We start from the raw sequence: 11,324 nt of genomic DNA on the forward strand, positions 1-11,324 counted from the left end.
AAACATAAAAAACAAATATGTTTACAGTATGTTAGGGCAGAAAAAACTTAACTGCTCTGTAGATGCTGAAACAGACAGAAAATGACTACATGGCTGCCAGTTTCTGGTTTGGCAAAGCTGCTCTTTCAGGACTGGGACTGTTTATTGTATTATTAAGACTTTCAATAGGGGAGAGGACTCTTTTGTCTTTGAGCATACCAGAGAATCAGTAACCTGATCTGCATATTTTACTGAGAGTTTAACAGCACTGTAAAACAGTGCATCCAGAGCAAGGAAAAAAAGAAACAATAACTCTGAAGTCCTCCCACAATTAATTTATTTTATCATCATTTTTCCTTTTCTCATCCAAACAACAATTTATATTTGAAAATGTAATTTCGTATTAATAAATCCCATATCATGACCACATTTCTCTCACATAACTGAATATATCTTAACTCCTTTATCATATTTTGTAAAGGGATTTAGGTGCTACATGTAAACATGTAATAATCACCAAAGAACAATATCAACAAGTTCTGGCTTTGTTTATACCTTGCTTGGGTCCATTCTGCTTTTTCTGTGTTGTTATGTCTCATTACACAGTTAAAAAGTGTAGAAGCTTTTTTGTTTAGTTTCTCATTTACAGCTGTAACTGTAATTTGTGCTTTCTTTGCAGTCTGCAGATGCTGGGAAGTCCGCCTCTCAGCATCACCCTCTCCTTGTGGCAGCAAACCAAGCAGCAGTAATAAGCGCAGCTAAGAGCGCCAGTGCCACCGCTGGAGGCAGCCTGTCTAAGACGGCAGTGGCCACCTTGGTGAAGGGTGCTGGCAACTCTGCCATGTTGACAAAGAGTGCTGCAGGATCAACTGGGGCTGTAGTTACAGTCCCAAAGGGCATTACCAACATGCCCGTCATCAGCATGTCCAAGGGTGCAGGAGTGGGGACTGTGGTAGGTGTGCCTAAAAGTGGCGGCACACCATTGGTCAGTGCAGCTTCATTAGTCGGCAGCGTGTCAGCAGGAGGAGGGAAGACAGCTGCAACTCTGTCAGGTATGCAGGGAGGAACCTCACTGATTTTAAGTAACAATTTTAGTATTTCCTCTCATCATTATTGTTTTGTGTTCAGGCATGCTGAAGATACATTCTGGAGGATCCAGCTCACAGCAGACGGTCTTAACAATCCCTGCCAACCAGCTAAAGCAACTGGGGGTCGGCACCAGCTCTGGAGGGCTGCAGACTATTCTCATGCCAGTTGGGAAAGGTGAATACATCCGAGACAGCATTTGTTTAGCCAATGCAACAATCAGCCCCGTCATTTACTTCCTCTCAAGGCTCTTTTATGACCCATGAATTGAGAAAGGAAAATAGCTCAACCTACAAATCTACATTCTTAGAGTAGATAAAAGGGAGCAGAAATAGCATTTGAATAAAACATGAAGCAGCATTGACATTGATCTCATTGCTGCTGTGCCTAAGTTTTTACATCGAGGTTCTGGAGGGGAAAAATTGCTGAAATAAAAGATGTAGTTTCTTAAGTGATTTTGTAGGTGTGAGACGATAATTGCTTATGTCAGAATTACTCGACTACATGTCCTGATTTATCTCAGTAAGAAGCTCAAACATGCCTAAGATTTTCCTCTCTCTGTGCTAAACCATCTTCACCTGTATCATTTTTCATCTTACTCGTAAGCCCATTTACCTAATGGGCAATTGATCCATCCTGTGTGTATATTTGTGTGTGTGTTTTCTTGTGTGTAGTGGTGTCTAAAGGCCCAGTCTCCAGTGCTGCTTCTCTCTCCTCCTCCATCATCCTTGGAGCGGCTGGAGCTGGAGCCTCCCCCAGTCCTGTCAGCCACGCGCCCCCCTCCCTTGCCCTGCCTCTGGCACAAGGTGAGAGGGGTCACTCACTCCACCCTAGCCCTCCCCTCTCTGTACACTTCCTATCTTTTATTCTCAATCTACATTTTTTCCATTAGTGACCATATGTTTAATAAAAGAAACAATAGTTTGGTTTTGAGTGGAAAATTTGCGTTGTTTTTGAACAAAAGCCTTCAAACTATCTGTGTAGATGTGTTTAAATGAATCCCTCTCTCTCTCTCTCTCTCTCTCTGCCGCGACAGTAAAAACAGAGCCAGGTGCCAGCACAGCTGTAACAGCTGGTCCGTCGCCCCCAGTGACCGCTCCTACCCATGTTGCCTCTGCAGCTACCACAGTGAAGCAGGAGCAAGGAGCAGATAATGCTGCACACGACCTCATTAAGTAAGCATGCAAAGAAATCAGCATGCAACTTTTAACCTAGAGCACATTTTCTGAAAAAGGATCATTTACCATTTGTTAATAGGAAAAGTAAAAGTGAGGAAACATTGCAGGAGTTTTTATATTTATTTGTTACCTCTGACACATCGGCCTCTCAACCTTGCTGATTCATTGTTTTAAAGCTTCATACAGCACACAGGGTTTTTAATAACATTTATCTTCCTGGTAGTCGTTTCAGTGAATATTTTCTGCTTGTACACCTGACACTTGAACTTCCCTCCTCAGCACTGAGCACATAGAGACCATGATGCAGCTGCTGACAGCTGTAGTGAAGAAGTTCCCTCTGATAGTGCCAGAAAAAAGTAAGCAAGCTCATTTGAAACGCAAATCTATATGAAAGCTAATCCAGTCTTGTGTGTGTGATGAAGGCTTTTTAATTCTTTTTTGTTTGTTTATTCAGCAGAAGACTCCCATCCGTTCTGTGCTGCTTCAACAGAGCAGTATTACTCCTGGAATATTGGCAAGCGGAGAGCATCAGAGGTAACTTTAGTTGTTTTTCATTGGGAATGTAACATACACTCATCTCACAGTAAAATTAGGATACTGGCTTCATGATATCATTTTAACAGAATTTTTGTGATTTCACAAAGTGAAAAGAAACTGAAGTCAGTAAATGAATACATAGGATTATATTATTTCAGTTCCTTGTCTATGAAGATTTGAAATGTCGTGCTTTATTTTCCTCTTAAGGGTAATTAATTCTTTATTTTGAGGCTACATAGTAACCAATAAAACCATGCATATTTAATCCTAATAAAATGTGACATAAAAATATGCACAAAAATACCTTTTGTGATATTTTAATTTACAATAAAAGGGATTTTGAAAAATTTCCATATCAAATAGATGAAGTAATAGCACAAACAAAGAAAGCCTATGAAAATAAAAAACAATTGCAGTCCATGTCTTTAAGAATTTAGTCACACGAAGTTTTAAAAGAATACATTTTTCTTCATAAATTGCTTTGTGTTACCTGATGTAAGTTTTCCTTTACCATAAAATCTGGTGTATAAAGGTTAAACTGCCATCAGGTGAAATTTAGGCTGTTCTTCAAGTGGCTCACTATTGATAGAATTGAAAGTCTGTCAGTTGCTGACTTTTCCTACAAGTTTGTTGTGTAGCACACAGTGTCATAAAAAACTGTTTGCATAACTCCATATTTTATAAATGACCATTTAAACCTCGAATTGCCATGCAGGTAAAATTTACACTATCATAAACCATAAATTTTCCTTGTTTATTTCACAACAGCAGATAAACAATAAACATAGCCATAGAAACAACTCCTCTGCATTGCTGCTCTGCTTAATCAGAACTCATAGATCAGCCTTTAAAGTAGATACCACAGGTAAAAAGAAAGGATATATTATGGTGAAATGTAAATAGATTTGCTCAATGCTCTGAGTTACGAAGAATCTGATGTTGGGGAAGTTTCAGGACCGAGGGACTAGCGACTTTTACCAGCTGGCTGTTTTAGATATATAGAGATTCTTAGCAGTTCTAGTGAGAAACCACACTTTTTAAAATCTTTTTTTTATCTAAAAGTTGACTGTGGCTTATATAAGACTTACAACTTAGACACTAGTAAAAAGTGCTGAGACACTCAACGTCAACTGTATGCCGCTGTCACTGTCACAAACTGCACGAGACCGCAAGTCAATAAAAATTCATCAACAATAGATGACACATACCACAACAGTGGGGTGTTTTCAACCATAATTCCCTCCACTTGGTCACAGCTGTGAATTCAAAGAACATGCAAAGTATACCATCAAGTAGATAACCCATGTAGAGCAGTGTTTCCCAAACTTCATTACTGGTGTCCCACTTTTTACAAAGTTCAAGCCATTGCAACCCCACAGTTTATTTTCTATAGGTTTTTGCTTATCAAGTCTGCCTTCTGTGCTGTCCTTGGCTGGTTGGTCGAGCTGATGACTGGTGCTTGCTTGAATAATGTGAATTCCAGACTCATTTTGGTTCTGAGCTTGGGCTTTCTTTTTTACAAGCCTGGAAGAAGCCACTTCACCTCTGTCACATAGGTTTTCTTTGTTTGCTTCATGCCTTGGCCCGTATATTGTAGCAACGAAATTCTGAAAACTGGCAAAACTTGCAAACCCCAAAAAATCTTGCCTGGCTCACAGTCTTTGAGTCTGTCTCGTAATTGTAAGCTGATAGCTTAACTATCGAATTATAGCTAGTAGATGCACAAAACTCCATATGTTTCTAAAAGAGCTACACAGCTGAAAGGAAACTGCACGCCGTGGACTTCGCTAAAAGAAAAAGTACTTTTTTCCCCTTTGGGAGATTTCAAAGACAGAATGTGGCTTATCTACATGGGTGACTTACATTTCAGTTTTTATGGAGCATTTTATTTTTTAAGTTTATTTATTTCTTTAGTTTTGCTTTTATTTAAGGTAGGGTAGCTGAAGATAGATGGGATTTATTGGGAGAGAGTAGGGTGACGGCATGCACCCAACAGCCCATATACCAGGTATTGATCCCGAGACCAGTGTGTAAAAGGCTGAAGCCTCTGTATATGGGCACCTGCTCTACCCACAGAGCCAAACCGGCACCCATTTACAGTACATTTTTGAGAAGTTGGGTCCTCAAAATTGGCTCTAACATCTTAATGATAAAGCCCACATTACTATCTGCAGTCATATCTTTGGCCCTTGCAGTTGCTTTCTTTTGTCCTCTGTATTGTATCAGTATGTTTGGTGTCTTCAGCTTCTCTATATGGTGTCATTTTATATGTTGCATAATGCTGCTTGTGCTAGTTGTGTCATTCATCTGTCTCTTGTGATGTTTTCACATTATTTTGGTCTTATCCAGTATTATTTCACCCTACGTCTGTTCCCCGCATTGCAAAAGACAGTTCCTTTACTATCACAAAATCATTTCTGCCACATAAGCCACTCGTCTTCTGACAACTAACAAGACAAAAGCGGATAGCTGCCCTCTTATCCTGGGATGTTCTTAAAGCCTCAGTGAAAACAAATCAATGGTAAAGATCTTTAAAGACAGCTTTTGGCAAAAACAGGAACATGAATAATCTAACCACATTATATTCACTGCTCACAATTAATTGGGGCTGCATTTATAAGCAACAGAAAAACAAGGGGGGGGGGTCTATTATTGATAGTCTATAGATTCAGCTGCAGTAGTGGATGTTGTGCTTTTCTTCCCTATAGTTGACTTATTGTATACAGTGTTTTGATGTTTCTCTAATTTTTCTGTCATTTTTAATGATTGAATGATTATCTAATGATTGGATCATTTAATATATTAATGTGTGTATGATTAGCTGATCAGCTGTGCTAACTACCCATGTGGATTATTAATAGTTAAATTTTAAAAGAGGAAAGTTGTTTTTCCGGTATTAATTTTTCCATTAAATGTATTTCCCTGCTCTGCACACACAAAAATCCCCTGTAAAGCTTTAATTGAACACTGTTTATGTCTCCAAGCTTACTTACATTTACCCTCCAGGCTCCAGTGCGAGGGCGTCCAGTGCCAGTGATAATTTGCATTGTTTGCAGTTTTCTTGTTCGTGTAATCTGTCTTGGAGCTCAGTGCTGGACGCCTGACTCAGCAAGCTTTCTGCTTGCATCATGTCTTCCCATCTATCTGGTCAGATGTGTATCTGTGCCTAGATGTCTCCTCTCATCTCTTCTTAATGGGTTCATCAATAGCTCATACAGAGCAGCCTATGTCTTATCTGCCTGTTCTCTGTCTCCACTGCTATAAAAGGCTCTTAGATGAGACCAGACATAGATATTTATATCTGCAGGTCACTCATTAACTTAGGGGACACAGGACTCAAAGCACATCACTCGAAAGGCTGTAAAGTAGCCTGGACTGGAGAGACTTTTTTAAAGCCCTAAATTTATGCACTTGAAGGCTTAACATAAATAAAAATGCTCATCTCCATGCATTAGACATCAATCCACAACCTGTCAGTTTCATTTTAATGCATACCTGCATGTTTATGCGTAGCTTCAAAGAGCGGTGGCAGTAAAGCGCGTCATCCAGGATGTGTTGGACCGCTCACCGCGCCTGCAGGCCCTCACCCCGCCAAAGACCAGAGAGGTGGTGCAGTGGTGCCGGCAGAGGGGCTACACACCGCCTGACCTTGAACCTCAACGCAGGAATGAGGATGAGTCCATCGAAGACATCCTCACACAGATCGACAACGAGCCTGGTGAGTTTGTGGCCTCTTCATGGATTTATTTTGCACTTTCACAATCTGCTCATTTTGGTTTCGGATCAATATTTTATCCTTCAGTGTTGCATGTGTAGGTGGAGGGCCTCCAGTTTGTCCAGTAATGGTTCTTGCTGTTCAGCAGAGTGCGAGGGAGGCCAGTGAGCAGCCTCAGTGTTGTATTATTCACAGGGGCTTCTCATTAATTCTGTCTTTTGTGTGTAAAGAGTGAGAGACGAGTCTGCTTATCTCACTGAGTCACACTCTCAGCCATGCAAAATGATTATCTGTGTTTGTGCTCCCCTCATTCCTCCTTCTCACACAAATAGTTTGATTTACACAGCCACACATGAAACCACTCAGTGAAATACTGATGCATTTGCCGTATCTGCATTGCTAGCTCCCTGCTCTGCTGCTGTGTGAAATGGTGCATTTAATGTTCATGATGGATTTGATGTTCATTGGACTGTGTTTCGCAGAGTACCCAACAACCCTGAGCAGCTACGAGGAGCTAGTGCTGCGACTGGAGCAGATGCAAGCTCTGCTAAAAACGGAACCAGAGGAGACAGACGACGAGATAGTCGACATCATCACAGTGACTCCTCCCTGCCAGAAACTGAAGGTCAAAGAGGAGGAGCAGGAGGCCGATGCAGAGCCAAAGTTCTTCCTGGGGCCGTGCACATCGACGCAGTATGTCAGTGAAACAGCTCAGCAGGTCAGGGTCATCACCGGATTCTCTGAAGTGGAAACATCATCTGTGTTTTCCCTTTAATCTAGATTTACTAGTCCTCTTTATTTTGTAGCTTTAAGAAAGTAATTTTTTAATCTCAGTCTCTTTTTCTTATATGTGTATCTGTCTCAGATTGGCGTTAACTTCAGTCCTGTGGAGGTGGAGAAGAACGTGTTTGCTCCTGTAGTTGAAGCCATGATTTTAAAGGTCAGTCACTAAACAGGCCAGGACAGAAAAAAAAGATGTCCTTTTGCAGTAGCTCATCCTTACCTTGAGAAAAATGATAAATATACTTGGTGGATGAGAGGTACACCCACACAGCATTGTGTGCTGTACTGTTCAGAGAGTGAATTTTTCTTTGTGACTAATGGTATGCTTTTGTGTGCGCACTGCAGGCTACTGAACAGTTTGCCAGTGACGTCCTGAGAGAAGCTCTGGCTGGGGCCTACGCCAAATCCCCTCAGAACAGGTCAGCCTCTATTTTTTTACCCTCTCCAATATGCAACCTGCTCAGTGCTCCATTTTTTAAACTTTCATCACATTCATCATATCTGGGGCTTATCCAAACAAACAGACTGCTACTCTGGTTATTTTTACCTCTTCTACTACAATAAAACCCACTGAATAAAAAGGGAAATATAAAACTAAAAGATGTGCAGGGATTATAAAGACAGATACATCTTTAACACGTCAGTGAGTTGTACTATTACCCTGGATGACATCATGTTTGAGTTAAATATGGCCTCTGCAGTTTGAGTCAGACACACAAACACAAATCTGCTCCTAAAAACACTCATTACAATGCCTAATGTGCTTTAATCAGCTGCTGAAAATAGTACCAAACAAGTTTTAGTTTACTCCTCTGAAAGTTGGTCTAAAAAAAAATCTTTGTAAAAGATTGAAGAAATATATAATTACATTATTAAGATTTTTTAAATCATTTACATTTTTCATCATTATACATAAACCTAGCACAAATAGGAGGGAAATTTGTATTTGGTAGATTATTACTTTTTTGTAACAATGCCTCTTGGTAATAAATCTGATAGCGATGGAAATCCTGTTTTTTTCTCTATTAAATGGTGCAATATTTGTAAGGAACGTGCTTTTGTGGGATGAACAGCAGAGCTGAGTATGTGGGCTGTGCCCATGAAAAACTTTACAAATCTTCTCTGCCAATTCCAAACAGCTTAGTCCGCCATTGACTATTGTTTTGGTGATTGGATGGTTGAAGTCAGAAGACATAAGGCAATTTAACAATTTATTCATCAAACAAACAGGAGCCTCTGTAGCTTGTGGAAGAACCATACACAGCCACAACAGCCTGGCACCTCCTCCTCATGCTGGTCACCAGCCTGGTTACACACTGCTGTGGGATGGCATCCCATTCTTCAACCAGTATTTGTCACAAGTCAGCCAGTGTGGTTGTGTTGGTCATGCTAACATAACCAGCACTCCCAAGCTGATTCCACAAGTGTTCAACGGGGTTGAGCTCAGGACTGCTGGCAGGCCATTCCATCCTCTTAAGCAAGCAGCAACAAGAGGCCGGTGCAATTATGGCGGAAGATATTAGCGTGGATGCTGCTAAAGCACCAGTTTTATCAGAACTTGACAACATTTCTGTGTGAAACACATGCATCTGGCGTGTCAGGTTAGCAGCCCTGTGAGACCAGAGATTGGCTGCGTGCAGTCTGTTCTGGATTGTATGGGCAGAGAGCCGTCGACCCTATCATCTTGCAAACCCTTCAGATCTGTAGAAGACAGCCTACAGTTTCTAACTACTGATTGTGAGGCACCAGTCTTCCGGGGTTGAGACACCCACTCCACACCCTGCCACTGACATCCCTAGTAATATGGAACTTGGCCTTCAGTTTGGAGATGTACTAGGACTCACCCAAATAATGCCGCAACATGGTTTTGTGGAACACCAGCATGAAGTTACCCTATCACATAGGCATGATTCATATCAGTCAAACGTGGCATGCCCATTCTTGAAGCTGACGCCTACTGACCCCTGACAATCAGATGACAGTCAGGCACCTGATTGTCAGCACCTGGAGGTACCAGAAGTTCAAAACAAGAGTCAATAGCAACAGCAAAATAAGCTGTTTGGTACTGGCAGAGAAGATGTTGCAAAATTTTCATGGGCGCAACCCACATACTCAGCTCTGCTGCTCATCTCACAAATGCATGTTCCTTACATATGTGGCACCATTGAAAAGAGAAGTAAAGAGACTTTCCATTGGTATAAGATTTATTGCCAAGCAGCATTGTTAGAACAACGAAATAATCAACCAAAAGCAAATCTCCTTTCTTTTAGTTCTATATTTAAATGAAGAAATCATGGAGGGTTTTTTATTTTTTGCTTTGTTTTGATTATCTACCAGTGCATGCTGTGGTTGACCATCAGTAAATTCAACTATCTTTACTCCTTTCTTCCATCTGTGTGACATAGGACATCAGGGCATGTCATGATACATTATAATGCCTAGATCTAGAGCCTAATATTCAACAAATCACTTCATGACAAAAATAGGATTTCTCATATGGAAACTTATCAGTGCTTTAGTCCTAACTTTACAACGTTGTGGCTTCCAGGGCTCCTAGAGAGATCACAGCCATGAACATCCATCAGGCAGTCAGCAGCATCCCCACATGCGACTTCCTCACCAACTTACACATGGGCTATCTGCAGAAAGACAACTGAGGCAGATTGACATCGACCTGTGACTGACACATACAGAGATGTGAGGACTGTCTGAACAGCTGCTCAGGACAGAGATATTCCACTACATGAAACCTGGATATGGCCTCAGGTTCAGCTTTAATAACTGATGCTCTGCTTCCTGTAACCTGATCACAGCAGGGCTCTGCTTCACACCGCAGCAGAAGAACAAATGTTTGTAATACTCCAGGTGTACTGTTACATTTGAGTCCTGATGTATCGAGTTGAGCAGCATTGCAGGACCTGTTTGATTTGATTTGAGAGGCCACGGTGCTCTCACTTACCTCAAAACAACATTATTTAGGTGATGAATCGTTTTTACTTACAGCGCTGAATAATAACATGACACAGCTGTCGCATAACAAGTTTACCTGCAACAGAAATACAGCAGAACAGACACACTGATGAACGTCTAAGTGTTAGGATTTGTGCTGAAAATGACACTCTTTCAAATGTCAGTGTAATCTGGCTGAGGTAATTATGGCTGTTAGTGCTGCTGTCTGAGGCTCTTCAGAAGAAGGTAACTGACTCATGTTTCTCATTTCTAAATTGCTGACAGATTATATCTCTGAATAGGAATCATACTGCCATTTTGAGTTCAAGACAGCACAGTATTCAGTATTTATTGTCTCATCTTCAACAACCTGGTTTGACATCCTGTTAAAAGTGCTTTTAAGTGTTTTCTTAAACAACCATAATATTTCAGCCATGTAAAATGTGACCAATGTGGGGTGAAAGGTGTTTTCAAATCCATTATTTTATTTTTTTAACCTCAGAAAGAAGTAAACCATCGATGCTCGAACAACAGTGGGTATGTGAATGAATTTGTGTTGGATACTAATGGATGTAGTTATTTCAGAAGATAATGAATTTGATGCTAAGTGTGTATGTGCATGTGTTTTGTCGGCTTATGTGTTGGTAAATCTGTATGATGTGGAGCTTTGCATTATGTTAATATAAGAATGAGTTGAAGTGATTGTTCAGAGTGGTTGTGATGCCCGTTAAAACAAACTAGTGGAGGTGACACCAAATGTTATATTTTCATGTCTCCGTGCAAATCAAAAATGCAATGAATATTTTTGTAATAAACCAAAAAAAAATCTGTTTGACTCATTTCTTGTAGATGTTACTTGTGCAACAGCTGGACAGTAAAATGCAAGTTTGGCTTACCTAACCAAGGTTAGAGTTGTAGACACAATGCATTCAGAAAATAGTCAGACCCCCTCACTGTTTCAGTTTTATGTTGCACCCTGGTCAATTCATAAAGACAATCTTAAACAGAATTTTAGATTTTATTTTAGCAAATTGAAAAGAAAAAGGGAAATAACACATTGACATAATTATTCAGACCCATTGCAACAACACTTGAAA

The 11,324-nt window shown here is 40.5% G+C and overlaps 1 protein-coding gene across 5 annotated transcripts in view; it reads left to right on the plus strand.

The window, feature by feature from the left end:
• Window positions 1-11,055, plus strand: part of yeats2 (YEATS domain containing 2) — a 30,510-nt gene extending 19,455 nt beyond the window's left edge. For 3 of the 5 annotated variants that reach the window (XM_041803113.1, XM_041803114.1, XM_041803117.1), the window contains 11 exons: window positions 659-1,031; window positions 1,108-1,242; window positions 1,740-1,871; window positions 2,102-2,240; window positions 2,523-2,599; window positions 2,698-2,777; window positions 6,294-6,498; window positions 6,978-7,213; window positions 7,361-7,435; window positions 7,624-7,697; window positions 9,827-11,055. In XM_041803113.1, coding sequence (XP_041659047.1) covers window positions 659-1,031; window positions 1,108-1,242; window positions 1,740-1,871; window positions 2,102-2,240; window positions 2,523-2,599; window positions 2,698-2,777; window positions 6,294-6,498; window positions 6,978-7,213; window positions 7,361-7,435; window positions 7,624-7,697; window positions 9,827-9,935 — 1,635 coding nt within the window. In that variant the 3' untranslated portion in view covers window positions 9,936-11,055. The remainder of the gene's footprint in view (window positions 1-658; window positions 1,032-1,107; window positions 1,243-1,739; window positions 1,872-2,101; window positions 2,241-2,522; window positions 2,600-2,697; window positions 2,778-6,293; window positions 6,499-6,977; window positions 7,214-7,360; window positions 7,436-7,623; window positions 7,698-9,826) is intronic. The other 2 variants (XM_041803115.1, XM_041803116.1) reach the window with 2 other exon arrangements.
• The last annotated feature ends 269 nt before the right edge of the window (window positions 11,056-11,324 follow it).

The sequence above is a fragment of the Cheilinus undulatus genome, linkage group 13 (genome assembly GCF_018320785.1).
Source record: "Cheilinus undulatus linkage group 13, ASM1832078v1, whole genome shotgun sequence".
Lineage (NCBI taxonomy): Eukaryota > Metazoa > Chordata > Actinopteri > Labriformes > Labridae > Cheilinus > Cheilinus undulatus.